Source organism: Phyllobates terribilis, unplaced genomic scaffold (assembly GCF_046119375.1).
Source record: "Phyllobates terribilis strain yellow unplaced genomic scaffold, ASM4611937v1 Scaffold_1__5_contigs__length_1240528914, whole genome shotgun sequence".
Taxonomy (NCBI): domain Eukaryota; kingdom Metazoa; phylum Chordata; class Amphibia; order Anura; family Dendrobatidae; genus Phyllobates; species Phyllobates terribilis.
The window spans coordinates 894,958,954-894,985,991 of NW_027362761.1; the positions used below are offsets into that span (position 1 = coordinate 894,958,954).

Sequence of the window (27,038 nt, forward strand, 5' to 3'; positions counted from 1 at the left end):
GGCGCTTTTCAGTAAGCGATAGTGTGATGACACAGCATTTAATCTTAATTATCCAGACGTCTGTTTTCAGTGGGCCAAGAGACCATCGTTATATGAGTCTTTAACGTTGACTCTTAAGTTGACGTTTGTTGCAGCATATTGTGTTGCTATCCTTGGATGGCAGGAACACAAGGTCATTGAAGAATTGATGTTTGCTAATATGTTGATTGCCATTGTATAAGTCCATGCAGTTTGTTGACCAGCAAAACAGAGGCGGACAAACTATGCAGATTGATTAAATACTCAAACAATAAGAGATGAGCCCTGCCACCTTCCCTTTGGCATGTAGATGATGACCTGAACCACAATTGTGGGTATAAAAAGGGATTATCTATCCTTCTACTAGAAGAGAGGAGCTTTACAAAATCACTGCCAGGAAGACTCTACCATGGCTCCAACATAAAGATTTGACAACACAGCCCCAGCTGGAGGGATACAGATCGGCTCCACTGGCAATCACTGAACCCATGGAGAAGTTCGGAGAAGCCAGGTTGGGACAATTAGGTCACCTGGCCACATGGAGACGTTCGGAGAAGCCAGGTTAAGACCATCTGGTCAACTGGCTCCATGGAGATATTTGGAAAAGCCACATGGGAACCATCCGGTCACCTGACTTAGTGGAGACTTTTGGAGAAGCCAGGTTGATATAATCAGGTCACCTGGCCATGTACCTCAATGGACTGTCAGCTTCCTAAGCTTGTCGTCACCTCCTCTCTGTTGGTGCTCGCCAAAAGTGAGGTGCTACTGGTGGGAGTAGTCGGCCCTGAAAGCCCCTCGCAACTGCTCTAATCCCGGCGAGTCAGCGAAAGGGTGAGACTTTGTAATTTTCATCATCCTTGTGTATTTGCTGGGACTGTACTATATGTTATTGTCTGTTGGTGGTTCAATAAAGTATTGCCACACTGTCTTACCCTCACCCAGTGTTGTCTGAGAAGTATTCTGCCCACGGGGAAGGAGTGCGAGCGTTCAGTGGGATGAGCCTTGATACATGTGGTCTTTCTAAAGGCAGCCGGGCCAGCGGACGAGAGCACCCACTGACCCTTGTGTCTCCACAGCTATCATAACATTATGTCACATGAGCACTGCAGCTTGTCAGCGGCCACTCATGGGCTGCAGCGCTCGCACTTCCCTCATACGAGTTTTGCAAGCCCCCACAGACATAGTGTCGACATCACTGCTGGAATGGCAAAGATCCAAAAGTTGACCGAATGCTGCTTTCTTTTATTATTTTACATTGGTCAATGTTGCATTTTAGAACTCTCTCTTCAAATCCATTTTAACAGCAACTTATATTTCCTTCTGTTTATTCTGATTTTTTTTTACTATTTCTCACGCTTTCAAATTACTTTTTTTGTTTTACAATAAATTATATACTTAAGCTTAATTTTATGACCTCTAGTGTAGAAGTTTCCTATTTTTTTCTTGAAGAATATTTTATTAACATGAATATGTTAAAAACTCTCATTTAGACATGACCACGATAGGAAGGCTGCAGGTAGTCATTTTTTGATGTCTGTGCCATTGATATGGAATTTTGCATAGCTGTAGAAACAGAAGCATTACAATCTGCAGTGGGTATGGAAAGTATTCAGACCCCTTTAAATTTTTCACTCTTTGTTTCATTGCAGCCATTTGGTAAATTCTAAAAAGTTCATTTTTTTCTCCTTAAAGTACACTCTGCACCCCATCTTGACTGAAAAAAACAGAAATGTAGAAATTTTTGCAAATTTGTTAAAAAAGAAAAACTGACATATCACATCGTCATAAGAATTCAGATCCTTTGCTCAGACACTCATATTTAAGTCACATGCTGTCCATTTCCTTGTGATCCTCCTTGAGATGGTTCTACTCCTTCATTGGAGTCCAGCTGTGTTTAATTAAACTGATAGGACTTGATTTGGAAAGGCACACACGTGTCTATATAAGACCTCACAGCTCACAGTGCATGTCAGACCAAATGAGAATCATGAGCTCAAAGGAACTGCCCAAGGAGCACAGAGTCAGAATTGTGTCAAGATGGGATGCAGAGTGTACTTTAATGAGAAAAAAATTTACTTTTTAGAATTTACCAAATGGCTGCAATGAAACAAAGAGTGAAAAATTTAAATGGGTCTGAATACTTTCTGTACCCACTGTATATTATTGTATTTATAATTAAAGATGAATTCTTATGGTCTTTGTTTTTGTAACTTTCCTATTTAGAAAAAGTATGTTTCATTTGCTAAAAATAGTAATAGCATCAATGAATTTCACTATTTCTACAGTACCCCAGGTACTTCAGTAATTTCTTCTAGCACATGGGTAAGAAAGAGAATGGCAGAGCTACAGTGAAATCACACAAAGTAAGAACATGAATGAGAGCAGAGGGAAGAATAGAATCATATAAAATACAGAGCCTGAAGAATGCTTGCTGACAACCTTTGTAATTGCACTGTAATGGCTGCTATCAGTGGTTGTCACCCAGCATCTTATATCCATAAAGTAAGACAAGACAATGGGTGGATAGCTGTATAGACTGTCAGGGCATGCTGGGAGCTGTAGTTTTCCAACAGCCAGAGAGACCACTGACCACTGACTAATAGTGTGAAAAAAAACAACTATTATATTTATGCATCGGTGAGAGTTATAAGCCAAGTCTTAGAGCTGAAATATAAGTGTGGAAGTGATGGCAAGATGAACAGATGGTTAAAAGGAGAAAACAAATCTATAACTATATGAACACTAAACCTGATAACAATGTTTCATAGCTGCTCAGTTTTCATGTTAGCCAGTAGAGGGCATTACTGTCAAAGGTTTGCATTCAGTAGACTATACAGTTTGAAATAAGGCTTTCTCCAGAATTCGCAGGTCTGGTCTGGAATATTTCTCATTTTGTAAATGGGATCCAGATAGAATACTGTACATGATACAGAATGACATTTTTCCTTTCAACTTTTTTTTTGTATCTTTTTTAGGTTTTTAACACTAGGACTACTGGACTCGTGACCCCGCCTAGAACTACTGAAAGGAGTCATTTTGACTCCTTGCTTGTTTTCGTTTATTTTTAGAGTTTCATTTGTGGTTATTTATTAATAATTATATTTTTTGTAATGTATTATTATTGTGAGATCCAACAGTAATGCTTTTGATTGTTTTTTTTCTGCTTTTCTTATTTTTCTACAGAAAATAACAATAATTATAATAGACGTTTTTCAAACATTTTTTTTTATTCAAGTGCACACATATAAACAACAACTGAAGAACAAAAAGCAGAGAAAATGTAGGTGGAGGAGCATAAAAATGAAAATATGGCGCAGAATTCACCTTCTAAACATTTGGTGTTTCGCATTTTAGGCATTGCCTTTGATTTATGGCAGTACATTGCCCACACAAAGACTTACCACAAGTCTTACAATTTCCGACAGATCTATTTTTCTTGCACTTTTCTTTGATCTGGCAAAATTTTGTTTGAACCATCACTTCTGAGCGTGTAGAAACTTGGGACGTGGAACCCTTTTCCCTATCTGTGACATAAGGACCACTCAACTCTCTCACAAGCGTTTGCAAAAATGCCTTGCGTGACATTTTTTGGTGGGTAATCTCCTTGAATATTATCCATGCATTTATACCCGCAAAGTCTAAGGCATTTTCAAATGCATGAACAGGCCATCTCCTTGTGCATGTTCGTGTGGTATATTTTCGTGCCATCTGATCCACTACATCTACTCCATATTTTGTAAAATAATTATCGGTTGTAACATTGCGACCTTTTTTCAAAAACGGGTCCAATAACTTCAATACCACATGGTCAGCTAAACGGTCCTCAGCACGGCGTGTGTCATCTTTGCCTAGATAAAGGAAGCCATTTGCCAGATATTTGCTCCTCTTATCAACAGCTAGCCAATATTTGTGGCCATATTTATCTGGTTTGGAAGGCATGTACTGCGTGAATGGACACCTAGTTTTGCTTGGGAAAAGTTGCTCATCCACCGTTATGTATGGGCCAGGTTTGTAACACGCAATACAATTTTCAATAAACCTGTCCCACACAGTAGAAAATAGAGCAAACTTGTCCGTTTGCAGTCTCTCCGATCGAGTAGATTTCTCATCAAATCTGAGAAACCTCATAATTTCAACAAAGCGGTCCCTAGACATTGTCGCTTTGCAAAACGGTATTCCCCAGTCATTACACCAAATACTGCTAATCGAGTGACGGTTCGTGCCAGATATTCCACGAGCATAGAATATCGCAATGAATGCATCTAGCTCCTCATCAGATAGAGTAAACTGTAAATTATTGTTCCTGCATGCTTCTGCAAGCGTACAGTTCTTTATATGTGTCAATATATATGAATCAAAAAATAAACGCCATGCGCTCAAAGGACTATCGATAATGATATTTCTTCTGGCGTATCCTGTAGGGCCAGGTGCTTCTCGAAGAATATTTTGGCTGTCACGCCTACCAGGCAAGTGTTCTCCAATTTCAACAGGTTTCCATTGAATACCATCCGCTGAAACTAGTATTCCTTCAGATTCGCCTTCTCTGGTGTTTGTTGTTGCATTACCTTCGCCGCCATCGTTATCTGTTGTTCTTTCATTTCTGGGACGTTTTGCTGATTTTTTCTGTCCACGACCAGGAGGATGGTCACGAGGCAACATAACTGCATGAGCCCGATCCCCAGTTGATGTGCTTGGAATATCTGTAAAAAAGTTGATGAATATTTAGAATTTTTGTTTTGTAAGGGTCCGTGCACACTGGCTGGATTAGCGGCGGAATATCCGACCGGATATTCTCACCACAATCCGGCCCGTACCTGCCCGCTCAGGTACAGAGCGGAGTTTCATACCTGAAGCTCCGCTCCGAACCCCGGGCTGGAGCCGCTGTCTGGGACGGAGCCGTGCTCGCGCGTAAGCAAGCGCTGCTCTGTCCCTGACAGCGGCTCCAGCCCGGGGTTCGGAGCGGAGCTTCAGGCATGAGCGGGCAGGTACGGCCTGTATTGCGGCAAGAATATCCAGATGGCTATTCAGCCAGAATTCTGCTAGTGTGCACAGGCCCTAACTCAGTGTGTGGAAGAACAAATAAATACACATAACTACTTACCTTCTGGATTTGTTCCTTCTGAGTCTTCAGATTCACTTGATATGTTCTGAGGAATGAAATCTTCATCACTGTCAGAATCAAATACATGTTCCTGCAATTCGGATTCCGATTCATCCTCCGGTATGGATTGCAAAGTAGCCAGGATATCCTGAGGCTTTATCAAACGTCTTCTCTCCATATTCCTCACAAATTCCATAATTCTATATAGTTCCCTGCTGAAAAATAGAAATGAAATGAAAACTAAAAGAAATAATAACTGTTCTGCCACCTTCAAAAGTAGGTGGGCTGAATCAGTTGACAGACAGCTAAACTATTTCATAACAATTCATACCTGTATGAGTCTTCAGAGCTCGTATGTCTGCGTCTGTTCTCTTTGTCTCTTCAGCTGAACTGAAAGTAAAGTTACTATCCAGAATACTGTCTCCTGCTAGGACCTTAGAAAAACACCACCCTTCATTAGCATAAGATAAGAGCCTAGAGTAAACAAGCTATTTTGTTCAGCATTACACAGTAATACAAGCAGGTAAAACACAAGGAAAATGTGAAAAGTTGACATGTAAATTGAACTACATCTATATGAACATCAGGGTAAATAAGACAGAGTGAAAAAATTATGCACAAAACTTTATAGCAACATTTAGTGACAAAAGGACCTCAAAATATAGTAGGGAGTCAAAATGACTCCCTTCAGTAGTTCTTGGTAAATTTTGAAAAAAACACGCAAATTTTTCACCAAAATTATTTATTCTCACAAAATCTTTTTTCACATCATATTTGAGGAAAAGTCACCGAGTTTCAAGCCGGAATTCTGAAAAATGTAGTCACAGAAGAGAAATAAAAAACGAAAGGAGTCAAAATGACTCCATCAGTAGTTCTAGTGTTAAATCAATAGGTATAGATCTTCCCATATGTTCTTCAATAGAGGTTCAACTTAGCTATTGCTTATTGACTGTAGAAAAAGAGTAGTGTCCAAGGCACATGGTAGTGTTTCTTAATCATTTCCCTCCATTACAATTGCCTGCTTACAGCACTCAGGACTCATGGCTGTATTACTGCTCCTTACAAATGCCAAGTTGAACATAGTGTAAGGTAGCGCTATTCATCACGCTGGGGGCACTCACTTCACCGGGTCAATTAAAGCACACATGCAACGTTTTCCGGTAATATGAAGTCCAGCAGTTTATTACACATCATAAACTGCTTAGAACACTGTCCATCTCAGTGGCTAGAAGAAATGTTACACGTGTAATATCCTAGAGCCTTTTCAGTGGCAGCTATGCCCGCTTGGCTTCAGATACAGACTTCAGCAAGGTAACAACATCAATATTCATATAAAGCACCGTTTTTACCTTTGCCGGGTCTTAGCTGCTTCTATCAGCTCTGTTCTGCCACAGCTGTGGTTTAAGGCTCCCCAGACGTGGTCTCCAGGCCACGTGCCTTACAGGGCTAATGGTGTCCCAGACACAGGGACCAGGCCTCTTGCCTTCCAAGACTACTGGTGTCCCAGACACAGGGACCAGGCCTCTTGCCTTCCAAGACTACTGGTGTCCCAGACACAGGGACCAGGCCTCTTGCCTTCCAAGACTACTGGTGTCCCAGACACAGGGATCAGGTCTCTCCTCTCTCTACTGTTTCAAAACCACCAGGATTTATATATCCTTCTGTGCGCACAGGACCTGTGATGATGTCACAGTCATGTGATCAGTCACCTGAAGGGGAGGTACGTGGTCAGCCAGAACACACCCCCTGGACATTTTAGTAATACAGCAAGCCGCTGCATTACAATAGTCATGATAGAGCAGTCATTTATTTTCATGGGCTCGACTAAACTTCTGAATACCTCTCACTTTATATAGCATTTTCTCCTGTCAAATGATCTAAAAATTCTGCAGAAAAAAAATCTTGGCATGCTCTTACCTGCGCCTTATTACAGACTCCCCAGTTCGCTCCCCTGGGAGTGACAGCACTTAGGGCATCATACGGTGGGACAAGAGGTCCCTACAGATCTGTACACATGGGCCCCAATTCCTCAAGCAGTTTTCAAAAGAATGCTGGTGTAAATCTGCTTAAAATGTTTACAAATTTTTTATAGCAACATGAAGTTGGGCAAAATAAATAGTGCTCGGGCTGGACGGGGAGTAGCCAAGTGCACCTGACAAATTAATCACAAAAGTGGTGTTCCTTACGACAGAAATGTAGGCCAGCACCTGGCTGGGGTACATTTTTGGTGATTGTGCATGTCAGCTGAAAGATGCACCAACTTTAGCTTCCCCATATCCCACAAACTGGCCCCATGTCTTTATCCCATTCTTTATACTGCCTTTCTTTTGTTTTCTGTCTAATTAATTTCCATAAAATTGTTTATGTAATTTGGCCAGGGATGTGCAAATCAGTGGGTGACTAGTCGAGGGGGTATCCCCTGACAATGCTAGGTGCTCGCACCTCGGCCTCATCGGCGCGCTGCATGCCCAACATACAACACAGCTAGCTGCGAGATTTGCGGAGCCAGTGGTAACGGCTGGCTGAATCCTGCGTCACCATTGCCCCCCTGAGCACTCCTGAAGATAGACAACTAGGACTAGTGTCATAGTTGTGCTGCTAGTCTAAAGTGGGTGCTCTCCCGTGCAGCAAATTTAAACAGCTTTGCGTCTGCAGCATGGGAAAAGCACAGGGACATTGAAATTTGTAAGATCCAGCTATCCGCACAGCTTCAACTTGCAGGTTCTAAGTATAGAGCATGCAAGTGTGCATTCCTTGCCTAGGTTACCGGCTACCTCTGCAGTCTGTCAGCAGTGGCCTGTTTTTTTAGGCAAGGAACACTGGAGAGGATATTTAATAAGATGTAAACTGTAAAGTTGTTTGTTTTGGCAAGCACTTTGCAATTTTATCAATGTAATTAGATCAGACAACCCCTTTAAGTAGAAATAAAGACTAAGACATAGCACAAATAAGTATTATGGTCTGGAAACATAAGTAGAATAGACAGTTCCCCCAAGAGTAATAAAGTAAATACAGTGCTGTGCAAATTAATTGGGACAAAGCCAAAAAAAACATATTTTTGAATATTTAATAATAAAATGTTATAATGCACTGTTACATACTAATTTTTGTAAGAAATATGTCCTCCTTTAGCAGATATGAGATTTTCAATGCGTTTTGGCATTGATTCTACCAAGTTTTTGCATAAATTCTTCAATTCTTCATCATGGAACCACACTTGTATGGCACTGTTTATCATGCGTTCTTTGGTTGTACAGTCCATTTTGCCAAGACGTCTCTTCACAATGCTCCACAAATTTTCTATAGGATTTAAGTCTGGTGAATTGCTAGGCCAGTCCAGCACTTTTACTTTATTTTCTTCCAGGAATTTCTTCACACACTTGGAATTGTGGCATGGAGAAAAAGTACACTAAACCACTCCTCACAGAAACAAGCTCTCAACTGAAGCTGAGGGGGCAGCTAGCTGTTATTTTCTGACTAAAACCAGTCAAACCACATTTTGTTACTCACGGTTGTACACTCACACCTGTTCAAAAAAGTTAAAACTGGTTTGAATCACTGACTGGTAACCAGCTTACGATTTTACTTAAAAAATACTTTGTCCCAATTAATTTGCACAGCACTGTAGGTAAAGTACTCCGATATATGGAATACACAGAAAAAGGCCAAATGGAGTAACAAGAGATCACCAAATGGATAGTAAAATATAATACTTTAATGATTTTTAATATAAGAAATGACTAAAAATATATTAAGGTCAGCAAGAGAAATTACAAGATGAGACAGGGCACATATAAGATGGAGAGCATCTCATGCATAATAATCAAGAAAAGTCCAAAGAACACATGGTATAATGATAAAGTGCATATGCAAATAAAGTGCCAGTGAATATATACAAGACTGAAATGCTTCTATGGTAAGAAACATGGAACCAATGAGTATCTCCCCCATATCAATTAAGTAACAATCATTGTTCCTCCATGGAAAAATTAACAACATTAAATTGGTATAGTTAGTAGTGTATGCATAACCAGTTCTTACCCTTGACTGTGATAAGAAAGATCGCCTGCCCGTCAAATCTTGACATGCATTTCACTAAGGATTTATCGAGTGGTGACTTGACGTAGGTATTAAGGATCCTTACATATCCGTATTGCAGGTGTAACGCAGTTTAATTGAGAGTATCACCACACCCCTATGTGTGCGCATCTGTATCCGGCTTTCCCTGACACAAAAAAAGAAAAATATGGCCTGCACACCTTTAGTATTAAATTAATGCACAGGTGCACAACTGCGCTATGTGGCCAATATACAAACACATACATACACGATGCGTCAGCACACTGCGAGTAATAAATACATGAACTCCAATACTACTGTAAATGTTACTTAGCGTTTTTTGATCAAAGAGCGCAAAAGCCATCCAACCACATCAAGGTGACCTTTTAATGGATGATCCCTAGCCACTAAATGTCTTCTCTATGTGCCAAAACAGCCTCATGTGAATGTTTGTTTTTAGATTCATCTGGTATAAAATAGTTTGAAATTACGGAAATATTTAGCAACTTTTAGTCTTTTCACAACAGTTTTGGCAGAGCTGGGGTGGGACAGGGCATGGCAATGCCCACTTATCTAATTCATGACTGGATTAAGACTTGTGGTAAGGCACATGGAGGTGAACGCCTCTTAATTAATGTTGAGCGAGCACTAAAATGCTCGGGTGCTCGAAGCTCGGGCCGAGCTCGCCGTGATACTCGGGTGCTCGACCCGAGCAACGAGCCCAATGTTAGTCTATGGGAGACTCGAGCATTTTTGCGGTGGCACCCCCGGCAGTCTTTTAAAAGCCTAACAAGTGCCCAAAACGATAGTGACAGTGCTCAAATGACATGGGGACAGCATGGGGATCGCCCCAGGAAGCATTTCTGACCCCCAGGTCACTGCTGTCAACAACGTGGTCAGAGGTATTAAGCCACTTTTACAGGCTCACAATAAAACGAAAGTGAAACTTTTTTCCTGTGAAATATGTTAAGGAACATCCTTTCCAGGGAAAAGACTTGTGTATAAGTTAAAATAAATGACCAAAAACAAAAATACTCCTCCACACCTTCGGCTATGTTCACAAGTAGCATTTTTTATGCGTTTTTGCACTTTTGTATTGCTTTCAAGTATGACAAATGCATTCACCGGGAAATGTCATTTTAACATTTTACAACCTTATCTGGCCATGTGCTGTGTGACACATGCATAAAGTGCTGAAAAGACATGGGAACAGCATGGGGAAGACCCCTGGAAGCATCTCTGACTCCCAGGTCACTGTCTAAAAGTGTGGCCATCATAAGTGATCCTTGCCGCAACAGAAGATGCAGACTTGCAACTATCCCCATGCAAGTTCTAGTCCCAGGGCAGTGTTCAATTGTACCTCCCCCATTCCTTGCAATACAAGCGCAAGTATGCAGCCTGCCACCCACCCACCCCCAGGCTGCAATACCATACTGCTTGCTTGAACTTGAAATTGGGCCTTTTAGGCATGTGGAGGCGGAATCTGGCCACCACGTCATGGCTGTGTTGGCGGCCTGGAATCCATACTCAGTACCCAGCCGCCCGGCGGCCGGGTGTCCATACTCAGTCCCCAGCCGCCCCGCGGCCGAGTGTCCACACGGTCCCCAGCCGCCTGGGGGCAGTCGGGTGTCCATAAACGGTCCCCAGCCGCCCCCATTTCTCCTTGGAACATCCCCCCACACACTTTTCTTAGCCCGGCCTGCTTTAGGCAGCATTGGACGAGCCCACCAGAGAACCAGACTCCTCCGGTGGGCCCTGACTTCTCCATCGGTGGAGTTGAGAGTGCCAAGGTGAGGAGCATGATGATGATGACAGAAGTTAGCATCTGCTATGTTTTCTTTTAATGCAAGTGTAAGTGTGCAGCCTGCCACCCACCCACCCCCAGACTGCAATTCATACTGCTAGCTTGCACTTGAAATGGGGCCTTTTAGTTTAGAGGAGGCCGAAGCTGGCCACTACCTCATGGCTGCTTCGGCAGCGAGGTATCCATACTCAGTCCCCAGCCGCCCCTATTTGTCCTGGTGTGCCTTATACATAAGATTAAGCGCGTATACCAAAACATTACCTGTGCCCTCCCCAGTGCATTTAGTGGAAAGGAGAGCCTATTCCGCTGTAGTGTGTGCATGCCAAACCCCTGTTCATGGTACATGCGAAGATGCCTCCCACCTTGCACCTGTCGTTGCAGACTTGAAACTATCCCCATTCAAGTCCTTGTCCCAGGGCAGTGTTCAATTGTACCTCTCCCATTCCTTGCAATGCAAGCGCAAGTATGCAGCCTGCCACCCACCCACCCCAAGGCTGCAATACCATACTGCTTGCTTGCTTGCACTTTAAATTGGGCCTTTTAGGCATGTGGAGGCGGAATCTGGCCACCACGCCATGGCTGTGTCGGCGGCCTGGTATCCATACTCAGTCCCCAGCCGCCTGGTGGCCGGGTGTCCACGCTTGCTCCCCAGCCTCCAGGGGGTGGCCGGGTGTCCATACTCGGTCCCCAGCCACCCCTATTTGTACCGGTAACCTTTCCCACACTTTTCATAGCCTGGCCTGCTTTAGGGCAGCATTGGCCGAGCCCACCGGACTATGACTCCTCCGGTGGGCCCTGGCTTCTCCATCAGGGGAGTTGAGAGTGCCAAGGTGAGGAGCATGATGAGGATGATAGAAGTTAGCATCTGCTTTGTTTTGTTGTAATGCAAGCGCATGTATGTAGTAGCGGCTAGGCCTGAGGAGGTCAGCGTTTTGGCGCATATCCTACCTCCTCCGAGGATTGCTGGATGTTTTCCTGCTACTATCCAAGTTCTATGACTCCCGTTAAAACAAAGCTTCAGGTGATAAATGATGGATGAGGTAGTGGCAAAGGAGAAAGAGCAGGAGGAACAGGGACCATTCACATCAATATCAGGCCAGTCAACCAGCTATGTCTTGTAGGATATGTTTCTGTAGCAAAAGGAGCGGTTCGGCTACACAGTTATAGGGTATACAGTGAGTGCAATGCCTACCAAAAATTTCGAGGCACTCCAATGCCCCTTGGAAATGACATGGAGGTCAGAGGGCGTTAACTAAACCTTTTTTTCCATTTATAGCAACTGGGTCTCCTGTGCACTGTTGGCCTAAGCAGTGAATGGAATGCTTTCCAAAAATTATGAGGAACTGCAATGCCCCTTACAAGAGCCATGTGTGGCACCCCAGGGGTCTGGTCACCACAGTAATAGAGATTACGTCGGAGAGCAAGTGGGAGGTTTCCTGGTCAGGATCCCTTAAACATGCAACATCCTCCTGCCCCAGTCCTGGGGGGGAGAATTCTGCCCTTATAAACTGGATCTGGGGTGGGGTTGAGTGAGTCAGAGAACAGAGAACAGTCAGAGTCAGAGTGAGAGCAAGGAGCTAAAGACGAGGGGCTGGAAGCTGAGCAGAGCTCGCCCTGGCAGAAGACAATAGGAACCGGATACAGGAGTCCGAAGCTGTGAGGACTTATATATCCAGCAGCAGAAACCAGCCGGCAGGGGATTTCAGGTCCTCTGGCCATAGAAGCCCGGAGGCTCAGTCACAAGCAAGGGACCAGCACCGCCGTCGTGGAGCGGAGGCTAACAGAAGGCCCCAAGTCACCAGCCATACGGGTGAGCACTACACGGTACACTCAGGGACGTGGGCTACTTCTACCCGCTTACAGCAAGGTAGCCAGGAAGAGTGCAGACAGACGGGGAGGCCTACAACTCCACCTGGCCAGGGGAACTCCTGCTTGCTCACAGACTGACCAGGCCTCTTATGCTAGCCAGTACTCCCGGGAGGGTCTACCTTATAATCATCAGTAAAGACCCTGAACTGCACTGCAAAGACTCTGAGTCATTCCTGCTGCGCTCGTGCACCATCACCCCCATCATCCACACTCACTGCCCTGAGGCTATACTCCTCCCGAGGGGAGTTATCCCATTTTATGCTGCGCACACAACACCAGCCTCAGCGGTCTGCCTCGCACCGGTGGTACTCCCTGACCGCAATCCACGGGTGGCGCAGTCGGACAATTAACCTCAAAACCTAAGAAAGATTGCCACTGGTTTGAGCAGCCTGAGCCACGGGACTGGGTCACCGCCACGGAGACTACAGACCCCAGAGACCCGGCACCGGGTATCCCACACACGTGTACACACGGCCCAGGGGGCGCGTCACATGCAGTACAGCATATTACAAACATAAGTCCCATTATTGGGGAGTGGGTCTCCCATAGTATTTGCTTATGCTTTCCCAGCAAAAGCTGCCAAAAATTAGGACGGAGCAACTTGCAATGCCCCTTACAAGAGCCATGCAGTACAGCATATTACAAACATAAGTCCCATTATTGGGGAGTGGGTCTCCCATAGTATTTGCTTATGCTTTCCCAGCAAAAGCTGACAAAAATTAGGACGGAGCAATTTGCAATGCCCCTTACAAGAGCCATGGAGTACAGCATATTACAAACATAAGTCCCATTATTGGGGAGTGGGTCTCCCATAGTATTTGCTTATGCTTTCCCAGCAAAAGCTGCCAAAAATTAGGATGGAGCAACTTGCAAAGCCCCTTACAAGAGCCATGCAGTACAGCATATTACAAACATAAGTCCCATTATTGGGGAGTGGGTGTCCCATGGTATTTGCTTATGCTTTCCCAGCAAAAGCTGCCAAAAATTAGGACGGAGGAACTTGCAATGCTGGCACCCTGGTGGTATAGTGGTGGTGGAGGCTGAGGATAAGGAGAAGAAGATTAAACAGCCGAAACGAGGAAGCGTATACCCATGTGTGGGTGTGAAGCGGTGCATGTGAATACACCTCCCGAAATAACACAGTGGATTTGACTTTATGTTACTCTGCTGTCATTTGGTGGTGATGAGAAGTCTGGACCAATCCAGCCCTTATTCATTTTGATAAGGGTCAGCTTGTCAGCATTGTCAGTTGACAGGCGAGTGCGCTTATCAGTTATAATTCCCCCAGCGGCACTAAAAACATGCTCCGATAACACGCTAGCGGCAGGGCAGGCCAGGACCTCCAAGGCGCACAGAGCGAGTTCATTCCAAGTGTCCAGCTTGGATATCCAATAATTAAAAGGCACAGAGGAATCACGGAGGACGCTGGTACGATCGGCAAGGTACTCCCTCACCATCTTTTGAAACTTTCCACTCCTTGTGAGAGTACCCCGCGCCTCAGGGCCTGTAAGCTGGGCGGGTGTCAGAAAACTGTCCCAGAACGTTGACAGTGTTCCCCTGCCTCTGCTGGATTGGAGTTGCATCTCTCTCGCCTGTACGCCTTGGTTGGGCAACGAACTGTGACCCTTTGCCGCTAGCGTGTTCAGATGGGAATTTTTTTAAGAGTTCTGCAGCAAGGGCCTTCTGGTATTGCCCCATTTTTGTAGACCTCTCCACCTCAGGAATAAGAGAGTGAAAGTTCTGCTTGTAGCGGGGGTCTAAAAATGTCACCAACCAGTAATGACTGTCACCCAACATTCTGACAACGCGAGGGTCACGGTTAAGGCAGCGTAACATAAAGTCAGCCATGCGTGCCAGACTGGTAACAGGCAAGATTTCCGTGTCCTCACCAAGATGACAACTGACCATGCTCTCCTCCTCTTCCTCCTCCCCCCTGTCCTCAGGCCACCCACGCTGAACCGATGGTATGACACTTGTACAGGAACTACCGTCTACAACGCATGATAGCAGCTCCTGTTCTTCCTTCTCCTCCTCCTCTCCCTCATTGTCCCCCAATGCACGTTGGGATGAGATGAGGCTGGGCTGTGTGTAATCGCCCGCTACGGCTTCTTGATCCATCTCATCATACTCTGGCTGCAATGCCTCCTCTTTAATTCTCTGCAGAGAGCGTTGCAAAAGACAGACAAGTGGGATGCTGACACTAATGATGGCGTCATCGCCACTCACCATCTTGGTGGCCTCCTCAAAGTTTGTCAGGATGGTACATATGTCAGACATCCAGGTCCACTCCTGGGGTCTTATGTGTGGAGTCTGACCTGAATATCGACGGCCTTGTTGCAGCTGGTACTCCACAACTGCTCTCTTCTGCTCACAAATCCTTTGCAACATGTGGAGGGTAGAGGTCCAACGTGTGGGGACATCACACACCAGTCGGTGTGACGGAAGCTGCAAACGCTGCTGCAACACAGCAAGGGCGGCGGAAGCTGTAGCCGACTTGCGAAAATGAGCTGACAGGCGGCGTACTTTCACGAGCAGATCTGGCAACTCGGGGTACGATTTAAGAAACCGCTGAACCACGAGGTTAAGCACATGAGCCAGGCATGGTACGTGTGTGATCTCACCTCGCCTCAGAGCCGCCACCAGGTTACCGCCATTGTCACACACGACCATGCTGGGATGTAGGTTCAGTGGTCTCAGCCACAGATCTGCCTGCTCTTTCACAGCTGTCCACAACTCACAAGCAGTGTGAGGTTTATCACCTAAGCTTATGAGTTTCAGCACAGCCTGTTGCCGCTTGGCGGAGGCAGTACTGCAATGCTTCCAGCTTGTAACTGATGTGGTGATATCTGAGAAGGAGGCTGAACATGAGGAGGAGGAGGAGGAGGAGGATGCGCAGGAGCTGTACACTGTGGGGGCAACTCTGACTGACATAGGGCCCGCAATCCTCGGTGTGGGGAAGATGTGTTCCGTCCCAAGGTCCGACTGGGTCCCGGCTTCCACTATGTTTACCCAGTGTGCCGTCAGAGAGATGTACCGTCCCTGGCCACAAGCACTTGTCCACGTGTCCGTTGTCAGGTGGACTCTCCCAGTAACTGCGTTGTTGAGGGCACGGCAGATGCTTTGGGACACGTGCTTGTGTAGTGCGGGGATGGCACACCGGGCAAAATAGTGTCGGCTGGGGACCGAGTACCGAGGGACGGCCACCGCCATAAGATTGCGGAAGGATTCCGTCTCCACCAGCCTAAAAGGCAGCATTTCCAATGCAAGCAGTTGTGAAATGTGCGAGTTTAGGACTGTGGCCTGTGGGGCGTTAGCTGCGAATTTCCGCTTTCATTCAAAGGTCTGGGATATGGACAATTGAACGCTGCGGTGGGACGTGGACATTGATGCGGTTTCTTGAGAAACTGCCATAACAAGTGAAGACTGAGAGGAGGGGGCATCTTTACATGCAGTATGGACAGGGGATTGCCTTGCACACACAACAGGGGGTTCTATTGCACGCACAACAGTGGAAGAAGCAGTGGTGACACCCGCTGACACTGGTCGTGGACCCTGGTTTTCGCCCCACAAAGTCGGGTGCTTTGCTGCCATGTGCCTGATCATGCTGGTGGTGGTCAGGCTGGTAGTTTTGTCACCCCTGCTGATGCTGGCATGGCAGGTGGAACATATGGCCTTTTTGGGGTTATCAGCAGAGTCTTTAAAAAGATTCCAGACTCTGGAAGACCTACCGCTTGTACTGGCAACGTCCCTCGTGTTGGTGTTACGGGGAACGGTTGCCTGCCTTCTGTCTGCGGCCACCACACTGCTTCTTCCTGCCTGTTGGGGTACTCTGCCTCCCTCCCCCTGTGTGCTGCTGGCCTCACTCTGCATGTCCTCTTTCCACGTTGGGTCAGTTACTAGATCATCCACCACCTCCTCCTCTTCCACTTGCGCACCACGATCCTCCTCCTCACTTCCTGGCAATTGTGTCTCGTCATCGTCCACCTCTTGTGACAGATTGCCAACGTCGACTTCCTGTGGCCGTGGCTGTTCAAATATTTGGGCATCGCAACATGGGATCTCCTCTTCCACCACTTCAAGCGTATCAGGCGAGGGGCCCAAATATGGAAATGGACCAGTGAACAGCTCTTCAGAGTGTCCAAGTGTGGGATCACTTGCTGTCTGATGACACTCGGCATGGTGGGAGGAAGGAGCATCAGGGTGAGGAGGAGTATGCGGTCGAGACTCACGGCTACTAAGAGTTGACCGTGTGGAAGACAGACCGGAGGTGGTGGTGCCCAGGTAACTGGAAGTATTGTCTGCTATCCAATTAATAACCTGTTCACACTGATCAGTTCTCAATACTGGTGTTGTTCTGTGCTTCCCTAGTAATTCGGTCAAGAAGTGGGAGCGAGAAGATGTGGCTGTTGGCTGTGGCACATTTTCACCTTGGCCACGGCCCCGTCCTCTGCACGAACCATCACCAGAACGTCCACTTCCACGTCCCTTGCCACGCGCCTTGCCCATTGTAAATGAAGTAAAATAGCTTACACTTGCACTATCAATGGAAAAAGGGTAATAAAGAGTAGATTAGAACCGTGGAAAAGGAAAACCACAGTTATTGTTTACTGGGGTATACCACACTTTTTTAAATAGAGATATTTGCGGCTGAACAGTGAGCGACACACTCAAACTGCTTTTTTTTAGATACCAAAGGCCCAAAACTGGATAGTACAGCGATTTGACCCGTGGAACTGCGAAACCACACTGGGATGTCGGGCCTACACAAGACTATTTTCAACAGATATATTTTTGTGTCACAACAGTCAGGAGACACTACTGTTTTTCTCTACGGAAAAAACTACCAAAACCTGAATAATAGAGATTTTTTACCGTGGAACAGCAAAACCACAGTTATAATTTACTGGTGTATACCAGGCTTTTTAAAATATATATATATTTGCGGCTGAACAGTGAGCGACACACTCAAACTGTTTTTTTTAGATACAAATGGCCCAAAAGTGGATAATACAGAGGTTTGTACCGTGGAACTGCAAAACCACACTTGTATTTCTCGGGCCTACACCAGACTATTTTCAACAGATATATTTGTGTCTGAAAAATCAGGGAGACACTATTTTTTTTTTTTTTACAGCAAAAAATGCAAAAAGCAGGATAATAGAGATTTTTTACCGTGGAACAGCAAAAGCACACTTCTGTCTCTCTGGCCTACACCAGACTATTTTTAACAGATATATTTGTGTCTGAAAAATCAGGGAGACACTATTATTATTTTTATACAGCAAAAAATGCCAAAAACAGGATAATAGAGATGTTTTACCGTGGAACATCAAAACCACAGTAATAATTTACTGGTGTATACCAGGCTTTTTAAAATATATATATATTTGCGGCTGAACAGTGAGCGACACACTCAAACTGTTTTTTTTAGATACAAATGGCCCAAAAGTGGATAATACAGAGGTTTGTACCGTGGAACTGCAAAACCACACTTGTATTTCTCGGGCCTACACCAGACTATTTTCAACAGATATATTTGTGTCTGAAAAATCAGGGAGACACTATTTTTTGTTTTTTTTACAGCAAGCAGGATAATAGAGATTTTTTACCGTGGAACAGCAAAAGCACACTTCTGTCTCTCTGGCCTACACCAGACTATTTTCAACAGATATATTTGTGTCTGAAAAATCAGGGAGACACTATTATTATTTTTATACAGCAAAAAATGCGAAAAACAGGATAATAGAGATGTTTTACCGTGGAACATCAAAACCACAGTAATAATTTTCTGGTGTACACCAGGCTTTTTAAAATATATATATATTTGCGGCTGAACAGTGAGCGACACACTGAAACTGTTTTTTTTAGATACAAATGGCCCAAAAGTGGATAATACAGAGGTTTGTACCGTGGAACTGCAAAACCACACTTGTATTTCTCGGGCCTACACCAGACTATTTTCAACAGATATATTTGTGTCTGAAAAATCAGGGAGACACTATTTTTTTTTTTTTACAGCAAAAAATGCAAAAAGCAGGATAATAGAGATTTTTTACCGTGGAACAGCAAAAGCACACTTCTGTCTCTCTGGCCTACACCAGACTATTTTTAACAGATATATTTGTGTCTGAAAAATCAGGGAGACACTATTATTATTTTTATACAGCAAAAAATGCCAAAAACAGGATAATAGAGATGTTTTACCGTGGAACATCAAAACCACAGTAATAATTTACTGGTGTATACCAGGCTTTTTAAAATATATATATATTTGCGGCTGAACAGTGAGCGACACACTCAAACTGTTTTTTTTAGATACAAATGGCCCAAAAGTGGATAATACAGAGGTTTGTACCGTGGAACTGCAAAACCACACTTGTATTTCTCGGGCCTACACCAGACTATTTTCAACAGATATATTTGTGTCTGAAAAATCAGGGAGACACTATTTTTTGTTTTTTTTACAGCAAGCAGGATAATAGAGATTTTTTACCGTGGAACAGCAAAAGCACACTTCTGTCTCTCTGGCCTACACCAGACTATTTTCAACAGATATATTTGTGTCTGAAAAATCAGGGAGACACTATTATTATTTTTATACAGCAAAAAATGCCAAAAACAGGATAATAGAGATGTTTTACCGTGGAACATCAAAACCACAGTAATAATTTTCTGGTGTATACCAGGCTTTTTAAAATATATATATATTTGCGGCTGAACAGTGAGCGACACACTGAAACTGTTTTTTTTAGATACAAATGGCCCAAAAGTGGATAATACAGAGGTTTGTACCGTGGAACTGCAAAACCACACTTGTATTTCTCGGGCCTACACCAGACTATTTTCAACAGATATATTTGTGTCTGAAAAATCAGGGAGACACTATTTTTTTTTTTTTACAGCAAAAAATGCAAAAAGCAGGATAATAGAGATTTTTTACCGTGGAACAGCAAAAGCACACTTCTGTCTCTCTGGCCTACACCAGACTATTTTCAACAGATATATTTGTGTCTGAAAAATCAGGGAGACACTATTATTATTTTTATACAGCAAAAAATGCCAAAAACAGGATAATAGAGATGTTTTACCGTGGAACATCAAAACCACAGTAATAATTTACTGGTGTATACCAGGCTTTTTAAAATATATATATATTTGCGGCTGAACAGTGAGCGACACACTCAAACTGTTTTTTTTAGATACAAATGGCCCAAAAGTGGATAATACAGAGGTTTGTACCGTGGAACTGCAAAACCACACTTGTATTTCTCGGGCCTACACCAGACTATTTTCAACAGATATATTTGTGTCTGAAAAATCAGGGAGACACTATTTTTTGTTTTTTTTACAGCAAAAAATGTAAAAAGCAGGATAATAGAGATTTTTTACTGTGGAACAGCAAAAGCACACTTCTGTCTCTCTGGCCTACACCAGACTATTTTCAACAGATATATTTGTGTCTGAAAAATCAGGGAGACACTATTATTATTTTTATACAGCAAAAAATGCGAAAAACAGGATAATAGAGATGTTTTACCGTGGAACATCAAAACCACAGTAATAATTTACTGGTGTATACCAGGCTTTTTAAAATATATATATATTTGCGGCTGAACAGTGAGCGACACACTGAAACTGTTTTTTTTAGATACAAATGGCCCAAAAGTGGATAATACAGAGGTTTGTACCGTGGAACTGCAAAACCACACTTGTATTTCTCGGGCCTACACCAGACTATTTTCAACAGATATATTTGTGTCTGAAAAATCAGGGAGACACTATTTTTTTTTTATTTTACAGCAAAAAATGCAAAAAGCAGGATAATAGAGATTTTTTACCGTGGAACAGCAAAAGCACACTTCTGTCTCTCTGGCCTACACCAGACTATTTTCAACAGATATATTTGTGTCTGAAAAATCAGGGAGACACTATTATTATTTTTATACAGCAAAAAATGCCAAAAACAGGATAATAGAGATGTTTTACCGTGGAACATCAAAACCACAGTAATAATTTACTGGTGTATACCAGGCTTTTTAAAATATATATATATTTGCGGCTGAACAGTGAGCGACACACTGAAACTGTTTTTTTTAGATACAAATGGCCCAAAAGTGGATAATACAGAGGTTTGTACCGTGGAACTGCAAAACCACACTTGTATTTCTCGGGCCTACACCAGACTATTTTCAACAGATATATTTGTGTCTGAAAAATCAGGGAGACACTATTTATTTTTTTTTTTACAGCAAAAAATGCAAAAAGCAGGATAATAGAGATTTTTTACCGTGGAACAGCAAAAGCACACTTCTGTCTCTCTGGCCTACACCAGACTATTTTCAACAGATATATTTGTGTCTGAAAAATCAGGGAGACACTATTATTATTTTTATACAGCAAAAAATGCCAAAAACAGGATAATAGAGATGTTTTACCGTGGAACATCAAAACCACAGTAATAATTTACTGGTGTATACCAGGCTTTTTAAAATATATATATATTTGCGGCTGAACAGTGAGCGACACACTCAAACTGTTTTTTTTAGATACAAATGGCCCAAAAGTGGATAATACAGAGGTTTGTACCGTGGAACTGCAAAACCACACTTGTATTTCTCGGGCCTACACCAGACTATTTTCAACAGATATATTTGTGTCTGAAAAATCAGGGAGACACTATTTTTTTTTTTTTTTACAGCAAAAAATGCAAAAAGCAGGATAATAGAGATTTTTTACCGTGGAACAGCAAAAGCACACTTCTGTCTCTCTGGCCTACACCAGACTATTTTCAACAGATATATTTGTGTCTGAAAAATCAGGGAGACACTATTATTATTTTTATACAGCAAAAAATGCCAAAAACAGGATAATAGAGATGTTTTACCGTGGAACATCAAAACCACAGTAATAATTTACTGGTGTATACCAGGCTTTTTAAAATATATATATATTTGCGGCTGAACAGTGAGCGACACACTGAAACTGTTTTTTTTAGATACAAATGGCCCAAAAGTGGATAATACAGAGGTTTGTACCGTGGAACTGCAAAACCACACTTGTATTTCTCGGGCCTACACCAGACTATTTTCAACAGATATATTTGTGTCTGAAAAATCAGGGAGACACTATTTATTTTTTTTTTTTACAGCAAAAAATGCAAAAAGCAGGATAATAGAGATTTTTTACCGTGGAACAGCAAAAGCACACTTCTGTCTCTCTGGCCTACACCAGACTATTTTCAACAGATATATTTGTGTCTGAAAAATCAGGGAGACACTATTATTATTTTTATACAGCAAAAAATGCCAAAAACAGGATAATAGAGATGTTTTACCGTGGAACATCAAAACCACAGTAATAATTTACTGGTGTATACCAGGCTTTTTAAAATATATATATATTTGCGGCTGAACAGTGAGCGACACACTCAAACTGTTTTTTTTAGATACAAATGGCCCAAAAGTGGATAATACAGAGGTTTGTACCGTGGAACTGCAAAACCACACTTGTATTTCTCGGGCCTACACCAGACTATTTTCAACAGATATATTTGTGTCTGAAAAATCAGGGAGACACTATTTTTTTTTTTTTTTACAGCAAAAAATGCAAAAAGCAGGATAATAGAGATTTTTTACCGTGGAACAGCAAAAGCACACTTCTGTCTCTCTGGCCTACACCAGACTATTTTCAACAGATATATTTGTGTCTGAAAAATCAGGGAGACACTTATTATTTTTATACAGCAAAGAATGCCAAAAACAGGATAATAGAGATGTTTTACCGTGGAACATCAAAACCACAGTAATAATTTACTGGTGTATACCAGGCTTTTTAAAATATATATATATTTGCGGCTGAACAGTGAGCGACACACTCAAACTGTTTTTTTTAGATACAAATGGCCCATAGAACTGCAAAACCACACTTCTATTTCTCTGGCCTACACCAGACTATTTTCAACAGATATATTTGTGTCTGAAAAATCAGAGGCACACTTTTTTTTTTGTGGGGGTGGGGCACCAAAAGGTTAATAAGATGGGTATTTGTTCATTGTGAAGGAGGAAAAAAAAAAAGAGGATTTAGATAAAAAAAAAAGGATTTTTCCTGGCCCCCGGGACCTGGAGCTAAGTCCAGCAATTTCAGCAACAGGAGCAGCACACAGGACTGTACTGCAGCGTTTGCTGGTATAACCACTGCGTCTCCTATACAGCCTGCCTGCCTGATATACCTGGGATGGATATTAGTCCTGAGAAGGACTGTTTGTTTGATCTGGCAGCCTTTACAGACCCTACACTAACTATTTTGCAGGATATATCTCTCCCTAAATCAGCAGCGCTGTCCCTACACTGTCTGATCCGGAGCGACTGTGTCCAAGATGGCACGCCCGGTTTTAAATACTCGAGGTGACGCTGTGCGGCCAGCCAATCACTGTAATGCCCACAAACAACATGGCTGCCGCATTACAGTGACTGGCTGGCAATCCCTGCATGTTCATTGGCTCTGTAAAGAGCGCCAAACATGCAGGGCGGAGACCCGAGCTCCCGCCCGAGTAACCCGGAAATGCTCGGTGCTCGCCAAACATCCCGAGTAGCGTGATGCTCGGGCGAGTACCGAGCAGTGTCGAGCATGTTCGCTCAACACTACTCTTAATGAATCAGGCATGTCTTAAAAGTGGCATGCGCCTTCATGTGTCTCCCCACAAATCTTAATACAGGTGTCTCTTAATGAATCAGGCACCTCCGACTCCAACATGCCCCCTCATCAAGAAAATTGGCAAACTTAATCACATAAATGTTTGCTGCAAGTGTGAACATACCCTATCGCTACAGTTTTGTTCAGCTGTTAATAAAACCATCTTTTGGGTTGTAAAAAGAAAAGACAACTAAAACAAAAACATCTGCTTTCTCACATTTTTTTTACTGAGTTCTGATTTTAGTTTAAAGGGGTTTTCCCACAAAAAAACAATTTTAATCAATAGATCTTGGAATAATAATAAGTTTCACAATTGGATGTGATTGAATAAAATGTTCCTGTGCTGAGATAATCTTATAAATGTGTCCCTGCTGTGTATTGTGTAATGGCTGTGTCTGACCGTGCAGGAACATGGTCTGATCATACCAAAGAAATCATGATTGTGTGTGGGGGAAGGTGGGAGGAGCTGTGGCAGCATCATACTGTGTGTGTGTGTGGAGGGGGCATCATACTGTGCATGTGTGGAGGGGGCATCATACTGTGTGTGGAGAGCGGAAAGGAATCACACTGTGTGTGGGGAAGATGTAAGGACTGTTTGTGGGGGCAGTGGGGATATTGTACTGTGTGGGGTCACTAGAGGCGTCATACTGTGTGTGGAGGCATTATACTGTGAGGGGAAAGCTGTGATCAAGGTGCATCTACAGTACAGACCAAAAGTTTGGACACACCTTCTCATTTAAAGATTTTTCTGTATTTTCATGACTATGGAAATTGTACATTCACACTGAAGGCATCAAAACTATGAATTAACACATGTGGAATTATATACTTAACAAAAAAGTGTGAAACAATTGAAAATATGTCTTATATTCTAGGTTCTTCAAAGTAGCCACCTTTTGCTTTGATGACTGCTTTGCACACTCTTGGCATTCTCTTGATGAGCTTCAAGAGGTAGTCACCGGAAATGGTCTTCCAACAATCTTGAAGGAGTTCCCAGATATGCTTAGCACTTGTTGGCCCTTTTGCCTTCACTCTGCAGTCCAGCTCACCCCAAACCATCTCGATTGGGTTCAGGTCTGGTGACTGTGGAGGCCAGGTCATCTGGCGTAGCACCCCATCACTCTCCTTCTTGGTCAAATAGCCCTTACACAGCCTGGAGGTGTGTTTGGGGTCATTGTCCTGTTGAAAAATAAATGATGGTCCAACTAAACGCAAACCGGATGGAATAGCATGCCACTGCAAGATGCTGTGGTAACCATGCTGGTTCAGTATGCCTTCAATTTTGAATAAATCCCCAACAGTGTCACCAGCAAAGCATCCCCACACCATCTCCTCCATGCTTCACGGTGGGAACCAGGCATGTAGAGTCCATCCGTTCACCTTTTCTGCGTCGCACAAAAACACGGTGGTTTGAACCAAAGATCTCAAATTTGAACTCATCAGACCAAAGCACAGATTTCCACTGGTCTAATGTCCATTCCTTGTGTTCTTTAGCCCAAACAAGTCTCTTCTGCTAGTTGCCTGTCCTTAGCAGTGGTTTCCTAGCAGCTATTTTACCATGAAGGCCTGCTGCACAAAGTCTCCTATTAACAGTTGTTGAAGAGATGTGTCTGCTGCTAGAACTCTGTGTGGCATTGACTTGGTCTCTAATCTGAGCTGCTGTTAACCTGCGATTTCTGAGGCTGGTGACTCGGATAAACTTATCCTCAGAAGCAGAGGTGACTCTTGGTCTTCCTTTCCTGGGGCGGTCCTCATGTGAGTCAGTTTCTTTGTAGCGCTTGATGGTTTTTGCAACTGCACTAGGGGACACTTTCAAAGTTTTCCCAATTTTTTGGACTGACTGACCTTCATTCCTTAAAGTAATGATGGCCACTCGTTTTTCTTTACTTAGCTGCTTTTTTTTGCCATAATACAAATTCGAACAGTCTATTCAGTAGGACTATCAGCTGTGTATCCACCAGACTTCTGCACAACACAACTGATGGTCCCAACCCCATTTATAAGGCAAGAAATCCCACTTATTAAACCTGACAGGGCACACCTGTGAAGTGAAAACCATTTCCGGTGACTACCTCTTGAAGCTCATCAATAGAATGCCAAGAGTGTGCAAAGCAGTCATCAAAGCAAAAGGTGGCTACTTTGAAGAACCTAGAATATAAGACATATTTTCAGTTGTTTCACACTTTTTTGTTAAGTATATAATTCCACATGTGTTAATTCATAGTTTTGATGCCTTCAGTGTGAATGTACAATTTTCATACTCATGAAAATACAGAAAAATCTTTAAATGAGAAGGTGTGTCCAAACTTTTGGTCTGTACTGTATATTCATTACACCGTGTTCCAAATTTTTATACAAAATGCTATTTTTCTCTGATTTTCCTAAATGTTGGTCGCAAATAAGTCAGTACAATGTTCAAATTATCAACTATTACTAAACTGAATTTTATTAAATAAACCTCTCAACAATAACAGTATTTTTTTTCAAAACTAAAAAATCACAAATGCATTGTTCAAAACGATTATGCACAACAGAGTTTCCAAACGTTTTATAGGTTAGAAAGAACTGAAAATGGAAATCTGTTGACTTTGCAGCACTAAGAGATCACATTTACTGAAGTCAAAAGCTTTTTCAATCAAAAACATCTTAACAGGCAAAGGTACATGTTAACATAGGACCCCTTCTTTGAGATTTTGCTACGGATGGCACGGATTTTCCTTTTGTACCATGGAAGAAAGTGGTCAGTCAGAAATTCTATATGCTTTGATGAGGTCATTTTTGCACCATCAGGGATAGTGTTGAGCATTCCGATACTGAAATATTGGGTATCGACCGATATTCGCGGTATCGGAGTTCCGATACTGAGTTCTGATACTTTTAGAATATCGAATACCGGAATCGGAAGTTCCCATAATGCCTGCGCTTTGCAGTGTCTCTGAAGGATGACAAGCTGGATGGCAGCGCTCAGCTTACTGTACTTGTCATTTAGTGTTAAAGGATTTATTAAAAAAAATAATAGTGTTTTCATGCACAGTCTCGTTAAAAAAGCTGGCAGGCAATTCAGTATCGGTACCCGACAATTTAGAATAGAAAGAATAGAGCATCACACAAAGATTAGATAGATAGAAACATGTCAGTCACATATATAAGAAGTACAGTGACAGTGTTGCTTACTGTACTTGTCATTTAGTGTTAAAATAAAGGATTTATTAAAAAAAAAATTAGCGTGGGGTTCCCCGTAATTTTAGTCTCTAGCGGAGGTTAAGCAGATAGCTGGGGCAGATGTTTGAAGCCTGAGAAGGGGGTAATACCCACGGAGCTTCCCAGGCTACTAATATCAGCCCCCAGCTGAATACCTAGCCTTTACTAGCTATTAAAATGGGGGACCCCAAAAAAAATGACATGGGGTCCCCCCTATTTTAATAGCTAACAAAGGCTAGGCAGACAGCTGGGGGCTGATATTAATATCCCAGGAAGGGTGCCATGAATATTGGC

General features: G+C 43.0%; 1 protein-coding gene across 1 annotated transcript; it reads right to left on the reverse strand.

The window, feature by feature from the left end:
* Positions 1–1,504: 1,504 nt before the first annotated feature.
* Positions 1,505–5,926, reverse strand: LOC141161023 (uncharacterized). Its single transcript, XM_073645844.1, has 4 exons — positions 5,451–5,926; positions 5,120–5,334; positions 3,420–4,718; positions 1,505–1,581 (listed from the first exon to the last, which is right to left on the reverse strand). The coding sequence occupies exons 2-4, from the start codon at positions 5,313–5,315 to the stop codon at positions 1,505–1,507; spliced, it is 1,572 nt and encodes a 523-aa protein (XP_073501945.1). The 5' UTR covers positions 5,316–5,334; positions 5,451–5,926.
* Between the last annotated feature and the right edge of the window lie 21,112 nt (positions 5,927–27,038).

Excerpts from the sequence above, each read along its gene's own strand:
- LOC141161023 (XM_073645844.1), bottom strand. The coding sequence starts at position 5,315 with ATGGAATTTGTGAGGAATATGGAGAGAAGACGTTTGATAAAGCCTCAG. Across the intron at positions 4,719-5,119 it reads AGAAGGAACAAATCCAGAAG|ATATTCCAAGCACATCAACT; the intron begins GTAAGTAGTTAT and ends ACTTTTTTACAG. Across the intron at positions 1,582-3,419 it reads CGGAAATTGTAAGACTTGTG|CTATGCAAAATTCCATATCA; the intron begins GTAAGTCTTTGT and ends CTGTTTCTACAG.